Here is a 21085-nt window from a genome sequence, read left to right as displayed (position 1 = left end):
GTCTTCAGATTGCTGATTCTGATTAAATGTATCTTACTGTAACATAAGGACGTGTGTGTGTGTGTGTGTGTGTGTTTCTCTTACCAGCCAAGGTAGCGTGTGTGAAGTCCAGGGACATGCACTGGGCTCTGGTGGCCCACCGGGACCAGAGAGACATCAACCTGGCCTCCCTACGCATGCTGGTGGTGGCCGACGGGTCCAATCCCTGTAAGAACACTAGTGACTCTGGGGAGATATTGTTTTTTGATTGATTGAATACTTTATTAGTCAGAACTGTAAACAGCATGTGGTACAAAGACATTAAGGCTAAAAGGATAACATAAAATTACATTGTGTTTCCATTGTGGTCCTATGTATTTAATTCATCAACACAATAATACATGTCATCAATAAGGAGAAAGGAAAAAAAGGAAAAAACGGAGGCAGTGAATCGTCGATGTTTTTTTTCGTCTGGTTCACAAAAATCTCTCTCCATCTTCATCTCACTATGTCTGTCTCTCTCTCTCTCTCTCTCTCTCTCTCTCTCTCTCTCCCCCCCCCCCTCTCTCTCTCTCCATGTCTGTCCCCAGGGTCCATCTCGTCGTGTGATGCCTTCCTTAACGTCTTCCAGAGTAAAGGACTGAAACCTGAGGTTATCTGTCCCTGTGCTAGCTCCCCTGAGGCTCTCACAGTGGCTGTCAGGAGGTACTGTACACACACACACACACACACACACACACACACACACACACACACACACACACACACACACACACACACACACACACACACACACACACACACACACACACACACACACACGCAAGCAAACACGCACAGACGCACGTACGCACCTTAACTCATTAAGACCTGAGACAATGGCTAACAGTTTTTTGAAAAAACATCCTATGTTGCTGTCAGTGGTTCTCGAACTTTTTCATATACAAGCTCATAGCGCGGCACCGAGTGCTGCGCTATGAGCTTGTAGATCTGCTATTTTAGAAAAATCGTGAAAATGTGTGCAAATCTTTGAATATATATATATTTTTATATGGGGGGGGGACAAATACATATCATTTTGGGTGGTCTTTGACATGAAATTTTGCAAAAATGTTCACGATTTTTCAAAAGCGAGCTTTTATATCTGGTATTTTTGAATAGCCAAAGAAATTTAAAAAATGACACACGGACGCTTTCCCGGTCCTTAATGGGTTAATGGGATCCAGTTAGTAGTTTGAACGCGTGTGAAGGTGTGCTCCGCTCTGTGAGTTTTAAAGGAGTGCTTCTTCACTCAGTGATTGGATGTGATGATAAAACCTGAGCATCACACCTCCAACCGCTGTAATAGAACCAGGCCAAGTTTAATGGACTGTAAGCTGTCATTTAGACCCTGCCCGTAATTAAACAATTAACCATACAAATGCACTCTGTGTGTGTGTGTGTTTATACACAAACACACACACACACACACACACACACACACACACACACACACACACACACACACACACACACACACACACACACACACACACACACACACACACACACACAGACTATGCCACAGCAGGCCGAATGCCAGTTTACTGACTTTATTATGCAGCCTTGTAAATTCACACACACAGGGCTGCTTGTTAAAAACAGGAGGAAGGCGCTTGTTGTTCTGCAAAGACATGGCCACACACGATATGTATGCAATACTGTACAGTATGTATGAGTTTTTATCAAAATATTATAATGAAGGGCCAAATTATATTTTAAAATGTACGCTAATTAAGACCGTTAAGAAATCTGTCTGATAACTCTCTAACTGCCAAGAACGACTTATGACGACTTTTAAAAAAAATACATATTATATTATTGTTATTATTTATTTTTTGTTGAAAAAAACGTTCAGAACCCAAGATATCAGGATCTGAAGATTTGCTGCTCCATTCACTTCTTGAAAGGCTGTATCTCGGCTCCTGTGTACCTTTTTTTTTACTATGTCTTCTTGGCCCAGACATGCTATTTTCAAAGGCAATTAATGTCAACGAGGTCGCGATGACCTCGTTGACATTTGTGAAACCACACAGTGCAACCCTCAGTGATTAGCAACCATCAGGGTTCATACTGGAGATAAATATTCTGTGACTAGGCTACTTCAAAGAGGTAAGAAAATCGCTGGCAGTGTGCAAACGCGGCCAGAAATAAGTCTGGCAGTGAGAGAGTTAAGACAGAATCGTTAAGGAGCTGGAATCGTTAAATATGCACACTGATACACTCACTCACCACCTCCTTACACCCTTCCCTGTATGTTGTCTCTCATCTCTCTGCCCTCCTCCTCCTCCTCCTCCTTCTCCGATTGGCTCTTACCACGTCTCTCCATCTCTCCCGATAGGCCGACGGAGGAGATCATCCCTCCCCCCGGCCGCGGGGTGCTGTCCATGCAGGGTCTGAGTCACGGGGTGATCAGAGTGGACACGGAGGAGAAGCTGTCTGTCCTCACCCTGCAGGACGTAGGCAGTGTCATGCCTGGAGGTGAGACTGGAACTCATTTAAACAACCCTTCTAGTCTTCAGTGAAACGCACCTGAGTTGCAACTGTACACCAAATCTCTTCACCAAAACTAGCTGATCTACAAGCAACTATTTTGGGACCCCCCCCCCCACCCCAGAATAGGGTTGTTGGGGTTGAAGTGGTAAAATTAAATGTATTTAGTTGAGTTGAGTTTAGTTTCAATGTGTTCCATATTCCCTATACGATTATACAACTTGTAGTAGACCCTCTTGGGTCCTTTTGGTTCCATTTGTATTCCCTCCGAGTGTTTCCAGTGAGCCAACATGCACAATATCCGCACCCTGACTCTGTTTGACCAGAATGGAACAGAGCCGTCATCAGTGTCATTGGGTAACACCTGTGAAGGCCCAATTTCTTTCCAATATGGCTGCTGTGCATAGAGCCTATTAATTAACACTGAAGGCTTTGCTAAATACCATTTATTGTACATACAGTCGTGACACCCACTCCATAGCCAAGCTAGTGCATGGCTATGGTTATGAAGTGAGTCCCACGTATGTGTAACCGCACCCAGCTTTCCTAGAACTCTCTCTCTATTTAACATGACTTCAACTTCCAAAGGGAGGTTCATAAGCCTTGAGCAATAATAATGAAAAAGAATGCGAGCAGTCCCTCTTATCACAAGACTAAACCGCGGAATTACATTGGCTCCACTTCTAATAAGAATGAGGAAAATGACTTAAACGTTGCCCCTAGGCCTCTGCATTGCCAAGTATATAAACTTGATTTACCCCTGACTCTGCAATAAAAGAAAAATGCATTGCATTTTCATATTTTCATACTTTTCATAGTTTAAACGTACTCTCATCTGCATGCACGCTCACACACACGCACACACACACACACACACACACACACACACACACACACACACACACACACACACACACACACACACACACACACACACACACACACACACACACACACACACACACACACACGCACACAGAGGAGATAATGAAATTCTCTCCATGAATACTGTATTTGCATCCATCACACTACTGGCTGAGAACAATAAGTTTTAAGTTCTTCCAAACAGTGAAAATAAAAACAAATAACTTCCAGGGTGTCACATTTGGCTCCGTGAGGCTCTGCACTTGTGTGTGTGTGTGCGTGTGTGTGTGTGTGCGCGTGGCTTATTGACCATTCATTCGCTACCAGGCATTTATCTCCGTTCAGAGGGCCTCTCCATGTGTTTTCCATAAGCACATTTATGGGAGTGTGTGATAGTTTATAAAAACATGCACACATGCACGCACGCGCATGAGCTAAGTCACAAATCTAAACCCCAGTCTCAAGTACTTTCCTTACCCTTTGGCCCTAACCTCTACCTGAACCCATTTCTTAAACGTGTACATGTTCTTAAGTTTGACCCCAACGTCTGACCTGTCGTTTGACCAATTTCCTCGTTGACGGAAAGGGACTTCCACACAAGGAACCAATCACTTTGGACATGTTTAGTGTATTCAGGAGGATGCTCGGTTTCACAAGGTCTCCTGTACTGGGCTCAGTACGAAGGTTAGGAGGAGAGGAGACAATGGAGAGAAGGTTGTTGTTTGAATATTAGAAGAACATGAAGATAGATAAGATGATTATAAAACCCCTAGAATGCTATAACTGTCCATCCAGGTAGGATTCATTGTGAAGTTATAAAGCAGGTTTTTATTATTTTTTATTTTATTATTATTGCTTTAAGTTTATTTTGCCAGTTTAACCACTTTCAACCCGGTGTCCTAAGTTTGGGCATGTCATTATGGCCAAAATATTTTTGTTTGGTTTTTAATTTGCCATTTCGCAATAGGGGGTCTGCAGCCAAAGGCTAGGCTAGTTGGGGGTCCTTGGCTTGGAAATGGAACTCCTGGGCTATTATAGGGCGTGTTGGAGTAAGAGTGTGATGCAGGATGATGACTGTGTGCCTAACAGTAGAACCTACATCACAGTGCAGCTTGAATCAAACATCGTCAGGCTGCTCAGGATCGGTTCCAGAGCTGTTGGACATACCTGCCAGAAATCGCATTAACCCATTAAGACCGGGAACACATCTGTGTAATTTTTAGATTTATTTGGCTATTTTTTTTTTAATCGTGGGAAAATTGCGCAAATCTTTGAATATATATAACATTTTTTACTAAAATCTTTGCTTCTGGGAATTCTACAAATGTCTTCTAAATCCTAACAGTTTTTTGAACAAACGTATGTTGCTATAATATCAGTGGTTCTCAATAATTTTTCATGTCAAGGCGCCCCAAAAGTTTAGTTCCAGGGACAAATGCAACTGCACTTGGTGCCGCGCTATGAGCTTGTATATCTGCTATTTTTGAATAGCCAAAGAATTCTAAAAATGCTTTCCCGGATCGAATGGGTTGACAGCATGTTCAGATTGGCCAACAACGTCTCACTGGACTCCAGCCAAGGTTTTCGTGGCTGCTTTCATGACAGGCTAGTTTAGTCCGGTTGAAACGAACCTTGGAACACACAGTACCCCCCACCCCCCTAGTACAGGTACGGTATGTTTGGGGTGGTGGAGTACCAAACTTAACCCCTCCGGAATGTGCTTCAGGCTCCCCTGCTGAATAGCAATAGACTACAGTACACCCCATGCCCATGTGCAATAAGTAGGGAAGTGCAATAATATACAGTTCCAGTATATTTGCTGTGTATTCATGGGGGTGTTGCATGCATAATATTGTGGCGTAAGGGAAGTTTTTTGGATGCAAAACTATTTTCGGCATCAGCATAATAATAAAGACTAATTCATCTAATCTCTCTCTCTCTCTTTTGCCTTTTTCTGTTCTTGTCTTCTTTTCTCTCTGTCCGTCTTCCTCCTGTCTTCCTCCTTTCATTTCTCCTCATCATGGTTTCTCCTGCTCTACGTCCTGACCTGTACGTCTGTCTCCTCTCTGTCCTCGTCTCTACCTTTGTCCCTGCATGTCCCCTCCATCTGTTGCCCTCATCTCTCTTTCTCTCTCCCTCTCTCTCGTCATCCTCCCCTCTGTTTCTCTCCATCCCTTTTGCTGTCTCCATCCGTCTCTCTCTCTCTCCCTCCATCCATCCCTCTCTCTCTTCCTCCATTTCTGGTCTCCTTCCATCTCTCTCTCTCTCTCTCTCTCTCTCTCTCTCTCTCTCTCTCTCTCTCTCTCTCTCTCTCTCTCTCTCTCTCTCTCTCTCTCTCTCTCTCTCTCCCGCCATGTCTGTCTCCTTCCATCTGTCTCTCCCTATCCCTCTCTCTCTCTCTCTCTCTCTCTCTCTCTCTCTCTCTCTCTCTCTCTCTCTCTCTCTCCCTCTCTCTCCCGCCATGTCTGTCTCCTTCCATCTGTCTCTCCCCCCCCTCTCTCTCTCTCTCTCTCTCTCTCTCTCCCTCTCCCTCTCTCTCTCCCTCCATGTCTGTCTCCTTCCATCTGTCTCCCCCCTCTCTCTCTCTCTCTCTCTCTCCCTCTCCCTCTCTCTCTCCCTCTCTCTCCCTCCATGTCTGTCTCCTTCCATCTCTCTCTCTCTCTCTCTCTCTCTCTCTCTCTCTCTCTCTCTCTCTGTCTCCATGTCTCTCTCCCCTGTAGGTGTGATGTGTGTGGTGAGACCAGATGGACTTCCTGTGCTGTGTAAGACAGATGAGATAGGAGAGCTGTGGCGTGTGCTCGGTCGCCACGGGAACGTCCTACTTCGGCCTGTCAGGCATGACCAAGAATACCTTCGAGGTAAAGTCTGTCTGTCCATTACCTGTCTGTCTGTCCATTACCTGTCTGTCTGTCCATTACCTGTCTGCCTGTCCATTACCTGTCTGTCTGTCCATTACCTGTCTGTCTGTCCATTACCTGTCTGCCTGTCCATTACCTGTCTGTCTGTCCATTACCTGTGTGCCTGTCCATTACCTGTCTGTCTATCCATTACCTGTCTGTCTGTCCATTACCTGTCTGTCTGTCCATTACCTGTCTGTCTGTCTGTCTGTCTGTCTGTCTGTCTGTCTGTCTGTCTGTCCATTACCTGTGTGCCTGTCCATTACCTGTCTGTCTGTCCATTACCTGTCTGTCTGTCCATTACCTGTCTGTCTGTCTGTCTGTCCATTACCTGTCTGTCTGTCCATTACCTGTCTGTCTGTCCATTACCTGTGTGCCTGTCCATTACCTGTCTGTCTGTCCATTACCTGTGTGCCTGTCCATTACCTGTCTGTCTGTCCATTACCTGTCTGTCTGTCCATTACCTGTGTGCCTGTCCATTACCTGTCTGTCTGTCCATTACCTGTCTGTCTGTCCATTACCTGTCTGTCTGTCCATTACCTGTCTGTCTGTCCATTACCTGTCTGTCTGTCCATTACCTGTCTGTCTGTCCATTACCTGTCTGTCTGTCTGTCCATTACCTGTCTGTCTGTCCATTACCTGTCTGTCCATTACCTGTCTGTCTGTCCATTACCTGTCTGTCTGTCCATTACCTGTCTGTCTGTCCATTACCTGGCTGTCTGTCCATTACCTGGCTGTACAGTGTTCACCACTTAAACCCTCTGGTGTTAGTGAAACGGACCTGACTTTCAACTGGGCACTGGTGGAAGAAGTACTCAGATGTTTTACTTAAGTGAAAAGTAGCAATACCGCAATATGAAAATACTCTGTTACAAGTAAATGTGTTCAAAATGCCTGTATTCCAATGTTACTTGAGTAAAAGTACAACAGTATTGGCATCAAAATATACTTTAAGTACCACAAATAAAAGTACTAAAATGTTTGAAAATAGCAGATCTACAAGCTCACAACGCGTCGCATCGTGGCGCGTTGTGAGCTTGTAGATCTGCTATTTTCAAATAGACTATGAATAGGCTATTTGAGCCTATTCATAAGCCCTAGGTATAAAATAGCCCTAGGTATGAAATAGCCCTAGGTATGAAATAGGGCTAAAGTGGTTAATGTATATTTTATTTTATAAATATTGATATCTGCAGTAAAAAGTAAAAAAGTTTTGAAATGATTGTAGTGGAGTAAAAGTACAATATTTGCCTCTGAGATGTAGTGGAGTAGAAGTAAAAGTATTGAAAATTGAAAATACTCCAGCAAAGTAAAAAAATACCTCAAAAGTGTACTTAAGTACAGCACTTGAGTAAATGTACTTTCCACCACTGCAACTGGGGAGGCGAATGATGCTGCAAAATAGCCTGGGCCCGTGTCATCGATTTGCGCGTGTCCGTTATATATATATATTATCTACACTCAACCTTGAGGAAGACTTTATCTATTATCTGGAGAGATATGGTGCCTTGTTTACAGTACCTCCCGTTTCTCTGTTTTTACTGAGATTAGTTTGCCTGAGGCACACTTGCTACCGTAAGTGTTCCAGTGTCCTCTTCCTGAACACAGTAAAACCCCACACAGAGACACACACCATCTGATGTCTATGAAGAGCTCCATCCAGAGCTCTGTGTGAGATCCATTACCACTAGAGACACACACACACACACACACACACACACACACACACACACACACACACACACACACACACACACACACACAGATGAATGGAGGAGCTGCCAGTCTGCAGAGCCAGCCTTCATTTACTACAAGATGTTCTCATATCAACAGCATCAATAGCAGATCTACAAGCTCGTAGCGCGGCACTTGGTGCCGCGCTACGAGCTTGTAGATCTGCTATTAAAAAAAAAATCTTGAACGTTTGTGCAAATCTTTGAATACATGTATATTTTTAAACAACATTTTTAATTAAATATTTTCTTCTGGGGGTTGCTGGAACAACATATTTTACAAATTATTATTTAAAAAAATATATATTCAAAGATTTGCACACATTTTCACGTTTTTTTTCAAAAATGGCAGTTCTACAAGCTCATAGCTGAGCTTGTAGATCTGCTGTTTTTGAATGGATGTGGTGCCGTCCATTCTCATAGCCTCGAGTCGTGACGGTATCCAGCCGCACATGCAGGCCCAGATCCCCTGAGCTTGGTGTCAAGCCTATTCCACAAACAACAGCATTTGCACACAGTTCTTATTTTGTGCCATAAGAGAAGATTTGTGTTAACATGTTCAAAATCATTCAAAAATTCAAAAATTCAAAAATAGTCTAAGTATAAAATAGGATTAAAGTCGGTTGAACAGATTTTTATGCAATTTTAAAGGAGTAGTTCACCCCAAAAAAATACTTGTTCTATCAATTACCCACCCCACAAAGCATTGAATTCATGGAGATTTTATTTTTTCCGCCTCATTGATGACCTGCGGTCGTCTCTGTCGGGTGGAAACCTCACATGTCCAAAACTGTTACTTTTCATGATTCAAATTCAAAAATAGCAAAAGTAGAAGATCTACGAGCTCGAAGCGCATTTGTATGACGCTGTAGTATGATCAAGAAAGGTAGAACATGGAGATAAGAGGTTTCTGCCCGACAACAGCGATATACATTGTAAATTGTAAGTACTTTTTTTTTATTCCCTCTCTTTCTCTCTATGTCTCTCGCCCCAGGTGTTTCCCATGTCGAGCAGCGGCGCTCCCATCAGCGAGTTTCCGTTCACCAGGACAGGCCTGCTGGGCTTCATCGGCCCGGGAGGCCTGATCTTCGTGGCGGGGAAGATGGACGGTCTGATGGTGGTGGGCGGACGGCGGCACAACGCGGACGACATCGTGGCCACGGCGCTGGCTGTGGAACCCATGAAGTTCGTCTACAGGGGGAGGTGGGTGGCAGGGTTGCCAGATCTGCTTGTTGTAATTTCCCCGCAAGATTTTATTTGAAAATAGCCGATCTACAAGCTCACAACGCGTCGCATCGCGACGCGTTGTGAGCTTGTAGATCGGCTATTTTCAAATAGCTGATGTATATGTTAAACTTAAAGTGCTCATGTGGCCCATAGTCGCTTCTTTTGGGCTGGTTTTCCTAGACCTGGTTGCTTGTTTCTCTCACAGAATCTGGCAACACTGGTGGGTGGGACGTCCAGAGTGTGAGAGCACAGAATATCCCTTTAAGACCCGGAACGCGTCTGTGTGTCATTTTAAGATTTCTTTGGCTATTCAAAAACAGCAGATATACAAGCTCATAGCGCGGCACTAAGCTTGTAGATCTGCTATCCGTGGCCAAATACATATCATTTTGGGGGTTTTCCTTGACATGGAAAAGTTAGAGCACCACTAATATAGCAACATAAGTTTAAAAAGAAAAACTGTTAGGCTTTAGAAGACATTTGTAGAATATATATTCAAAGATTTGCACACATTTTCACGATGAACTTTTTTTCATCGCCATCTAGTGGAAAACCGCTGAAATGCAAGTACTATCGGACGAATTAGCTCGTCCATGGCAGTCAAAGAGTTAAGGTAATAAAATCAAGTGTATTGTTCGTCCCAAAAACCCATCCACTTGAATAGAGCCTAATTGCTTCTGCGACCAGCAGGGGTGAAACAGCGAGACTAACAGGCCATTCATATGAACTGTCCCACTTCCTATGTAGCCTCAATTTACAAGCCGGATGCTAGTCCCTTGGGTGCAACATTACACAAAGCTCGGCCAATTAGTCAAGCCGACCAGTCAGGTTATTCAACCAAGGATTTATACTGGCTATATAAGCGGCGCAAACATAATGTGATGTTCCACCAATCCGTGAGGCCGACGGTTTGGGTTCGCCAATCAGGGAAGCCGAGTCATACGTCAAACAGAATTTGTGCGTCCTCCTCCTCAGACCCGCAGTTTGACAGATACAGATATTGTTAGATAGGTGTTTTTTTTTTCGGTTCTCAGAAACTTGTCAGTCCGTCGGAATTGCCGTTCGGCACGGCACACCTCGTGGTTCATATGAGACGCACGGGAAGTTTGAGACCGTTCGGTCAGACGCTTTCCGAGTTGCGCTGGCCAGAGTGTGACACACACAGATTTGATGAATTAATAGAGGGATGAACACTCTGGATTTTACTTGTGTATCTGTGAAAAAATATATCGTCTCTGTCGGGGTGGAAACCTGACCAAAACTGTTACTTTTCAGGATTCAAATTCAAAAGTAGCAGATCTACAAGCTCAAAATGCATTTGCTTGTGGATCTGCTACTTTTGTGTGATGATCAAGTAGGGCACAAAAAGTTAGAATGTGGAGATAAGAGGTTTCTGACCGACAGCAACGATATATACACTGTATATACTGTATATTTGTTTTCCCTTTTGCGCTTATGTGCAGTGAACTAGGCTGGGTTGAGTGGAGCCTCTATGGGGAACATGGGGAGCATAAGAATGATGATATCAGGCTAGATAGTTTTCTAGAGCAGACACAACTGAGCTGAACTGAAATGAACTGACCTCCACTCAAGTCAACTCAACTAGAAAAGTTATATTGTCTGTATAGTGTAAAGCAGTGGTTCTCAAACTTTTTCATGTCAAGGACCACCCAAAATGATATGTAATTTGGCCGCGGACCCCCATCTCAAAATAATTTGTTCCAGGGACCCCTAGAAGCAAAGATTTGAGTTACAAATGTTCACTTTAAAACAATATATATTCAAAGATTTCCCCGGACCCCACTTTGAGAACTAATGGTGTACAGTACAGTACAGTACAGTGCTGTACTTCACCAACCAATGAAATAGGCCCTCGTTCCTCAGTCAACTCAGGCCTCAGGCTGCGTTCCCACCAAAAGAGGACTCTGTAGTAATTAGAACGCAGTTTGTTGACTCAAATATCAATTCAGGGGCTTGTTTTGTTGGCAGGCACATACAACAGATATGAAATGGATGCAGGGACCCCTCCAGCGCTCATTTACGGTGTTAATTTAACTCTGGGAGTGCGCCTTGACTGTGCATTGACTTTGTATGTACTCGCACTGCTCGAATTTTTTTTATCTCTCGGTGGGAACACACCTTTCGAACAGTGGTTCTCAAAGTGGGGTTCAGGGACCACCAGGGGGTCCCCCCAGCTAAAGTAGTTCATAATTATCAAAATCGGTTTAACCACTTTGACCTAAATTGGCTATTTACAAATACATCTTGAAAAACCTTTAAGAATTTTGAATAGTTTTGAAACATTTTAACAACACAAATCTTGTATGGGGGTCCCTGGCACAAAAATTAAACACACTGTGTGTGTGTGTGTGTGTGTGTGTGTGTGTGTGTGTGTGTGTGTGTGTGTGTGTGTGTGTGTGTGTGTGTGTGTGTGTGTGTGTGTGTGTGTGTGTGTGTGTGTGTGTGTGTGTGTGTGTGTGTGTGTGTGTGTAGGATAGCAGTGTTCTCCATCACAGTGCTTCATGATGAGAGGATAGTGGTGGTGGCGGAGCAGAGACCTGACTCTACAGAGGAGGACAGCTTCCAGTGGATGAGCAGAGTATTACAGGTACACACACATGCAATTATAAAAATGTTTTTATACTACGAGACACATGCACAAATATAAGTAGTAATGCTACAATATGAAAAATACTCAGTAAATGCCAGTATTCTAAATTCTACTTGAGTTATAGTATAGGTATTGGCATGAATTTAAACTTACCAGAACCAAAGTCAAAGTACTCAGTCATTTCAGAATGTGTATCAAGGATTTCGCTTAAGTGGTTATGTGTTGTATTAATAACCTAAATCTACAAAGTAACTAGTAAATAAGTGAGTAAATTGACTCTGAGTTGTAGTGGAGTAGAAGTAAAAAGTCTGAAGTTAGGCAAAAACCTCCACAAGCCACAAGCTTGAAAGCTTTTGGGCTTGTAGATCTGCTACTTTTGCTACTTTGGAATTTGAATCTAAAAACTGTACTTACGTACAGTACTTGAGTAAATGCACTCAATTACTTTCTACTACTTCTCATATTCAGCACCCTTGGTCTACTGCATGTGTGCTGTAACATAGTCCCTGCTCCCTGTAAGCCAGCATGGAGACTGTGGTAAAAAACTTATAAAAGCTGTCTGCGCTTTTACAGCCATCATAAAAAAACAAATCTCTCCATTGGTTTTAAACTTCACAGATACTGTGTACCGCCATGCTGCTTTTTCCATTTAGCTTGTCTAGTCACAATATGGTAACCAAGAGTCGACGCGGGTGTGTGTGCATGTGTGTGCGTGTGTGTGTGTGTGACGAGATGATAACATACGCTGAAAGTGGAGACATTCCAACTTTTTTTCATCAAAGGTTTGAGCTCCCATTATGAGTTCACTCTTGATCAACGTTAAAATTGTTACATCGTTTTATTTAGTTTTTGGCTGGACTGCAACAACAGAGCCCACGTCTCGGACTGACTGAGTCACTGAGAGACTGAAACAGTTAATCGCCAGTTGGCCTGACTGACAACAACTCGCCAATCATATAACAGTCGTCCCTCCTGGCCAGGGGATGTCATCCCTTCAGGCTATGGGATGCAGTCTATCCTAATAACCAAATATTTTCTTGTCATTTGATGCCGGGGCTGGTGCTACTTAGTTGGTCAAGTACACATCTCTGTCCCTTGGTTCCCGTCAGCTATTAAACTGACATGAGCAAACCTCTAGGGATGACACAAAAACCTGAGCATCACTGACCAGTAAAGTTACACCATTACAGCATTGGTTGGCCGGCCACATATTGCCACTTCCTGTATCTGTCATTTCAAAGCTCTACACCCACCATAAGCCATAATTGTAGGTTTTGACCGAGACTAGCACATTTTTTGATTCCTTTTTTCATATCTGTATAATATTCATTATTTTCTTTCATCGCCTTTTTAATGCCTTTTTATGCCTGATGTAAAGTACTTTGAATTGCCTTTGTGTTTGAAATCTTCTATACAATGAAAAATAAACTGTCATGCCTAGTCAAACACCATAACATCTAGGGATGTCCGATATTATCGGCCCCCCGATATTATCGGGCCGAGATTAGCATAAAAATTCATATCAGCATATATCGGTATGTTTAATTTTTTTTTTTTTTTTTAATAAGTTACAGGAGTTCTTACTGTATAGTGTGTGTGATATGAAATGTGAGCTAACTATAATCACAGTAATCCTTAATCATATTCCATCATATTCAAGGGCTTTTGCAGAGAAATGAGACAGACTCCAGTCACAAATTAGAGCACTGCAGAGGGCAGGTGTGTGTGTCTGGGTCCAGCTGACGCTCGTTGACACTCGTTAATGTTGTAGGCATCAAAGCAATATGCTTCTACACTGTCAAATAGTAGCCTGGGATCCAGCCTGCTTCGCTACGTTCGGCGGACTTTTTTTTCTCTCTTCGCTTCTCAGTCTGGAAAGCCTCCCATTGGGAGGTTTTGCAGAACTACACTGGAACTACATATGTTACGTTGGGCAACGTCGTTGCTGATTGGATGTTGTTCAAACGAATGACGAATCACAACGATCACACTGTTTTTTTGGTCCCGCCCCGCACCACAGACCAATCAGAAGCCCCAGGTTCGATTCGAAGCTTTTGGCATGTCCCGCCTCCCTTGGAGATAGGAGGCTTTCCAGACTGAGAAGCGAAGAGAGAAAAAAAAGTCCGCCGAACGTAGCGAAGCAGGCTGGATCCCAGGCTAGTCAAATAGGCCTATATCTAATAGTGGGACTCATTCAAATGACCACCAGTGAGTCCCAGGACTCACTTTAATTGAAAATCTATCATCACTGTATTACAGTATATTAGATTTATTAGATATTATATTGATATTATAGCTATGTTATTTTTATTAGATGTGATGTTGATGTTGTTACCTGACAATTAGTTGACTTTTAGTTAAAAAAAGCCTGCATCTATCGGTATCGGTTGATATCCCACTCTCCTCCTCTTCTCTCTAAAGGCTATAGATGGAATCCATCAGGTGGGGGTGTACTGCCTGGCGCTGGTCCCCTCCAACACGCTCCCCAAGACCCCGCTGGGTGGTATCCACCTGTCAGAGACCAAGCAGCTGTTCCTGGAGGGCTCGCTTCACCCCTGCAACGTCCTCATGTGTCCCCACACCTGTGTCACCAACCTGCCCAAACCTCGGCAGAAGCAGCCAGGTGAGAGAGTGCAGAAGGTTTGATTGATTGATTGATTGAAAATTTTATTAGGCAAAAATGTATTAGTAAAAAAAATTAGTACTACATTTATTAGTTGAAGCTTGCCAGTGGTGGAAAAAGTACTCAGATTTTTTTACTTATGTAAAAGTACCAATAATGCAATGTAGAAATAGTCCGGAATTAAAAATGCACTTGAGTAAAAGTACAAAAGTATTTGTATCAAAATGTACTTAAAGTACAAAAAGTAGGAAGTACTCATTATGCTTCACAAGTTTTCAAATGTATAAAATGTATAAAAATCTTTTGAAAATAGCAGATCTACAAGCTCACAATGCGTCGCAATAATCAACATCTACTGTACAAAGTAACTAGTAACTAAAGTTTAAAAATAATTGTAGTGGAGTAAAGTATAATATTTGCCTCTGAGATGTAGTGGTAGAAGTAGTAGAAGTAAAAGTACTGAAAATTGGAAATACTCCAGTAAGGTAAAAAAAAAAAAAAAACGTAAAATTGAGTAAATGTACTTTACATCACTGGAACTTGCCACCGTATGCACACACACACACACGGCAACATCTTCAAAGTGCATCCTTTTCTATTAGCACTCAGGACAGTGTGAAGTGCACTTTGATGTGAGCGTCTCAGGATTGCATGCATTGCATTTTGAGGTGTCTTATGTGCAGAGAATTTGATGTGTACAATATGTGTATTAATGCGTGGAGTGTATTTTTGTGTGTGTCAGGATTGTGTGAAGTCCATTTTGGTGTGCGTGCGTGTGTGTCCCTGTGTGTATTTATGTGTGAGAATCTGTGTTGGTGCACTGACCTGCATACCATCGCTGTCAGGCAGAAACCTTGTATCTCCTTATGTCAACTCTTTATGTTTTCTTCGTCAATTAATGCCCTGCTGTACTTCATCGTACAAGAGTGTTGCACAAAAGTGGTGAAAATAGCAGATCTACAAACCACACGTCGCATCGCGACACATATTGATTGGGCTTGTAGATCTGCTATTTTCACTATTTAAAAATGTTTTTACAGTAATAATTAAAAAAAATATTTTTTTATTTGGACATGATTGACTGATTGAATACTTTATTAGCAGTTTGCAGAGAAAAAGCACAGGAAAGTACAGTTCAATACATGGTCTGCTACAAGGATTTAAAACCCAAGAAAGCCTATGGCTTGTTTCCATTGGGGTCCTTTGTACTCAATTCATAGAGACATGTAATAATGACAGACAGATATACACTATTAAGCAAAATAGTGTATATCTGTCTGGGGGGGGTCTGGACTTTTACAGGGGCCAGTTTCGAATTGCAGCCACCTGTATTAACTTTTTTAGAGCGGTTTTGAAGGAGATACATACGAGGAGATACATGCAAGGTTTCCACCCAACACCGACGATACAGTGCCTCCTGTCAGTGTTACGGTACACCCATGCCTTCCTCTTCTCTCCTCAGAGATCGGTCCAGCCTCAGTGATGGTGGGTAACCTGGTCTCAGGGAAGAGGATAGCCCAGGCCAGCGGCAGAGACCTGGGCCAGATCGAAGACAATGATCAGGCAAGGAAGGTGTGTGTGGAGAGGGGCCGGGCTCGGGGGGGGGGGTGTCTGGTTTTCAACATCACCGCTGACACACACATCTCACCACAAATGCTCAAAAATCATCCCCCAGAACTCATCCTTCATACAGGTACATCTTTTAATGTGTGGCACTGGCTTTATATTACTTTGACTGAGGTTGCAGGTGGGATTCAAACCTCTTGTTTCATTCATCGCTCATGTTGTTGTCATTACATACATCATCAGGTATTGGGGTAGTGGTGGGGATTTTTAACCTTGCTTCATGTTTCGTTTCACCCTCTGGCAAAGGTGATTTTCAGACATTGTTTTGCTGCTTTTTTTTTCAAACTGAATCTGAAGCTTTGTGTAATAAACGGTACTTTAAATTCTATAAAATATAAGAAAACTCCCTTTCGAAGCTAAACGGACCGTACCCTTGGGTAAAATTGAACACCTTAAAACCTACTATGTTTTAAATGAGTTTATATCGCTTTTGTGAAGTACAGTAGCTTTAAAGCTTGTGTTTCTCTTTGTGGAGTTCATTTACTTTTTTTTGGGGGGGGGGGGGGGGGGGGGGATTGACCTGAAAGCAACGTGAGTATAGCTCCGTTGATGTAGAACTCCCAGTTCTCCCAGAATCTCTGTCCGCTGACACTTAGGCGTCAGATTTCCTGTCTGGAGGACTTCCCCTGTGTTTCCACAGAGCTTTTGAAGGATCCCTCGGTCAACATTGTCTTTAGATTAGGAGGGATGTGGAGCAATGGAAGTCAAACACAGCTGAAGATGTGGATAGTGTTACTCTTATAGCCTTGAGGTAATAACGTGGCCTATTTTCTACAAGCCAGTGTTGTAATAAACGGCCAATAGAGAGGCTTTTCTCAAAGCCTTAACCCATTAAGACCGGGAACGCATCTGTGTCATTTTAAGATTTTTTTGGGCTATTCAAAAATTGCAGATCTACAAGCTCGTAGCGCGGCACCGAGTGCCGCGCTAAGAGCTTGTAGATCAGATTTTTTTTGAAAAATCATGAAAAATGTGTGCAAATATGTATTTTTAAAGCGAACATTTGCAACTCAAATCTTTGCTTCTGGGGGGATTCTACAAATGTCTTTTAAATCCTAACAGTGTTTTGAAAAAACATATTTGCTATGATATCAGTGGTTCTCAAAAATGATATAGCCGTGGACCCCCCATCTCAAAATGTTTGGTTCCAGGGATCCCCAGAAGTTGTAAGAGAGTCAAAAATGTTCGCTTTAAAAATATATATATTCAAAGATTTGCACACATTTTCACGATTTTTTGAGCTTGTAGAGCTTGTAGATCTGCTATTTTTGAATAGCCAAAGAAATCTTACAATGACAGAGATGCGTTCCCGCCGGTCATAAAGGGTTAATTACTCGTTTTGTTGTGTTTCGTGAGAATATTATATTACTCTTTGATCTCCATAGCGGACCATGAACTCGCGTGGGATGAAGGCTGAGAGACTGTCTGACTCTCTAGGCGTGATAGTCTGACACTTGGACAGGTACCATTTGGCGTCGACACGGCATTTGCATTCTATGTCGATGACAACGAAATGCCGTCATCAGCGTGGTCGACTCAACGTGGAAACTGATCATGTGCAATTCTTCCATAGTAGATTTTATAACCGATCAGTGGTGTAAAATAACTAGTTACTAAGTACTGCACTTAACACATTGATTGCCAAGATATTAAGCATAGTTTTCTATCCCCTTGCCAGCGTATAATTACCTCAATCCGATGATATTTGAAAGCGGATGGCTTCCTGTTTTTTTGTTGAACAACGTCACATCCACATTCTACTTCTCTGAGTGACGATCGATCATTCCAAAGCTGTGTTAGCTTGTGGAATTCTCAAAAAAAAAAATGAAAGAACGCATCAATGCGATCTTGGCCATCAAGTGATGCATTTGAAAGAACGCATCAATGCGATCTTGGCAATCAATGTGTTAAGTACAGTTTTGAGGTATTCTTACTTCACTGGAGTATTTCCAACTTTTACTTTCTACTCCACTACAATTATTGGAAAACTTTAGTTACTAGTTACTTTGTAGATTTTGATTATTATTACAAAACATACATTAACCACTTCAGCCCTATATACATTTCGGCCATTTTGAAAATAGCCGATCTACAAGCTCAGAATGCATTGTGAGCTTCTAGATCTGCTATTTTCAAAATATGTTTTTGAAAACTTGTGAAAATGGGACATTCTGTATAATGAGCACTTTTACTTTTGATACTTTAAGTACATTTTGATGCCAATACTTTTGTACTTTTACCCAAGTAAATTTTTTAATTCCGGACTCCAGAGGTATTTCCACATTGCATTAGTGATACTTTTCCTTCAGTAAAAAAAATGTAGTACTTTTTCCACGCTGTAACCGATTCCCACCCTATTGGCATGCAGCTCTATGCTGAGTGGACAGAGCGGCCCTTAACACCACTCCGCACGCACCTCACTCGGGCACCAAGCGCTCAAGGCTGTCGCCCGTGCTTGTCGGTGTTGTGCCCGCCTCGTCGTTCAGTTTCCACGTTGCGTCAGCGACGTCCACATTCTGTCATCGCAAACATATATCGTTGCTGTCGGCAGAAACCTCTTATCTCCATACGTTTGCGTTTTTTTCGTAAATTAACGCCCTACTTGATCACACTACAGCGTCACACAAAAGCATCAAAAGTAGCAGATACTACAAGCTCGAAACGCGGCTCGAAACGCGGCGCGAAGCGGCGCGTTTTCGAGCTTGTAGATCTGCTACTTTTGATGCTTTTGAATTTGAATCCTGTAAAGTTACAGTTAGATTTTTGATTATTATTATAAAACAAACTTTAACCACTTCAGCCCTATGTACATTTCAGGACATTTGAAAATAGCCGATCTACAAGCTCACAATGCGACGCGTTTGTGAGCTTGTAGATCTGCTATTTTCAAACATTTTACTTTTGGTACTTTAAGTACATTTTGATACCAATACTTTTGTACTTTGACTCAAGTGAATTTTGAATTCCGTACTTTTACTTGTATCAGAGTACATTACATTATTGATACTTTTAAGTATACTTTTACTTTAAGTAAAAAAAATGGAGTACTTATTCCATGGCGTTGTGTGTCAATTTTGACTCAGCCCATTTGTGTGTACCGCAGAATCCTGACTTCTGCAGGAAGTCTGAACGGCTCAGAGCTCGTATGAACGGCTCAGAGCTCATCTGAAGAGCTGGATCACGTATCCAGCTCTCTCCATGTGCTCTCCAATAACGCAGGAATGTCTTGTAATAACTTCTATCCTTAGAGGCAGAACGCGGGGGTCTAACAGATCCCTGCAGCCTCTTTCTAATGCAACATATGATATCTTCTCTGTTGGGGCGAGGAAACCCTATGTCCAAAACAGTTGCTTTTCAGGATTCAAATTCAAAAGTAGCAGATCTACAAGCTCGAAACGCGGCGCGAAGCTTGTGGATCTGCTACTTCTTTTTTTCCCCCAAGGTTTCTTTATTGGTATTTTCCTATTCACATACAGGTCAATAAGACAAAAGCACACAAAAACAGTGTACAGTATGTTATACATGGAGGGGTTTGGCAATGACTAGATTGGGGAGAGAGGAAAATATTCAAAGAGCTTTTTGAAGGCTTCAGGGTGCGTGCCTTTTTTAAAAGAAAACGGCTCTGGAGTCGGGTGCTTTATTTCGCTCACATCTTCACACCGAGTGAGAAAATACAAGAAAGAGAGCAAGTGAAGAAAAGAAAGTGAGAGAAAGAAAGCTACAGCAATGGGATGTGAGAGAGAGATAGAGAGAGATAGAGAGAGAGAGAGAGAGAGAGAGAGAGAGAGAGATGGAGGCAGCTGGCGTTTGACAGAATTGATTTGTACCTTTTTCCTGTGGAGATGAAGACTCCCATCAGGCATGTTGTTAGGCAGTCGGGGTCCTGTCTGGACCTCCAAAAGGACGCTAATAGGAAGTGACAGTCCTGTGACATCCATATCAACCACTGGCACGGAAACACACTCTCACTCTGACACTCAGGGTCCTGGGTTTTCCCTCAGCACGCGCGCACACGCGCGCCACATGCACGCACACACTCACACAGACGCACGCACGCACTGCACGCACGCACGCACGCACGCACGCACGCACGAGCACGCACGCACGCACGCACGCACAGCACGCACGCACAGCACCACACACACACTCACTCACATCACAACACACACACACACACACACACACACACACACACACACACACACACACACACACACACACACACACACACACACACCACTATATCAATTTTAAGGTAATCTTTCAGGGTCCTGATTTCCCCCTCAGCGACAGGTAATCCAAAATACAGACGCAGACAGGCACACACACACGTACACACGCACACACACACACCCCCCCCCGCCACACACACACACACACACACACACACACACACACACACACACACACACACACACACACACACACAGTGCCACCTGGAGACATGCTGTTTTGAATGCTTGTCAGCACAGCGGCCATGTCACCTGAGGTTGATGGTGTTTGTCTGCTAACAGAGTTTTACAAGAGTGTCCTGACTGAAATAACTTGAACCACTTGAACCCCAGCATCCATATTCTGAGGGGAGCATTATCAAAAAATAGCTGATCCTCAAGCTCACACAAAGCCTCGGAACTGGATACTTTTTCGGGCGAAGAGATTGGGTGTAGATGACCTGGCCAACTCAGGTCCAGTTTACTCATTCTAGACGGTTTAAGTGATTAATAACTAATACAATAACTATAATCCCATGTGAATATAATTCACATGGAACTTTTCAAAACAAAATGTTAGAAAAGTGCTTTGCACAAATCACAATAAGAGGGCCGCCATAGCTGAGTGTGTAGAGAGGCCGCCTGGGAATCAGTCAATGTCAATGTCTCCAAGTGTCCATGAGCAAGGCACATAACCAGCTAACTCAGTTTTTCTCAAACTCTTTCATTTGAAGGACCCCCTGTTTTATACGCATTAGAGGCCACGGACCCCCAGTATTTAA

The 21085-nt window shown here is 42.9% G+C and overlaps 1 protein-coding gene across 1 annotated transcript in view; it reads left to right on the top strand.

Annotated features, from left to right (window-relative positions):
- The window catches only part of LOC308094349 (disco-interacting protein 2 homolog C-like), a 297759-nt gene that overhangs the window by 243350 nt on the left and 33324 nt on the right, over positions 1-21085 (top strand). Inside the window, 9 exon segments of the mRNA XM_080440954.1 lie at positions 88-207; positions 570-684; positions 2360-2499; positions 6096-6166; positions 6168-6233; positions 9000-9208; positions 11726-11840; positions 14265-14466; positions 15929-16038. Coding sequence (XP_080297080.1) covers positions 88-207; positions 570-684; positions 2360-2499; positions 6096-6166; positions 6168-6233; positions 9000-9208; positions 11726-11840; positions 14265-14466; positions 15929-16038 — 1148 coding nt within the window.

The sequence above is a fragment of the Gymnoscopelus braueri genome (genome assembly GCF_963280865.1).
Source record: "Gymnoscopelus braueri genome assembly, chromosome: 10".
Taxonomy (NCBI): Eukaryota; Metazoa; Chordata; class Actinopteri; order Myctophiformes; family Myctophidae; genus Gymnoscopelus; species Gymnoscopelus braueri.
Note: the sequence above shows the minus strand (reverse complement) of the source record. Positions and strands in the feature narration are given on the sequence as shown.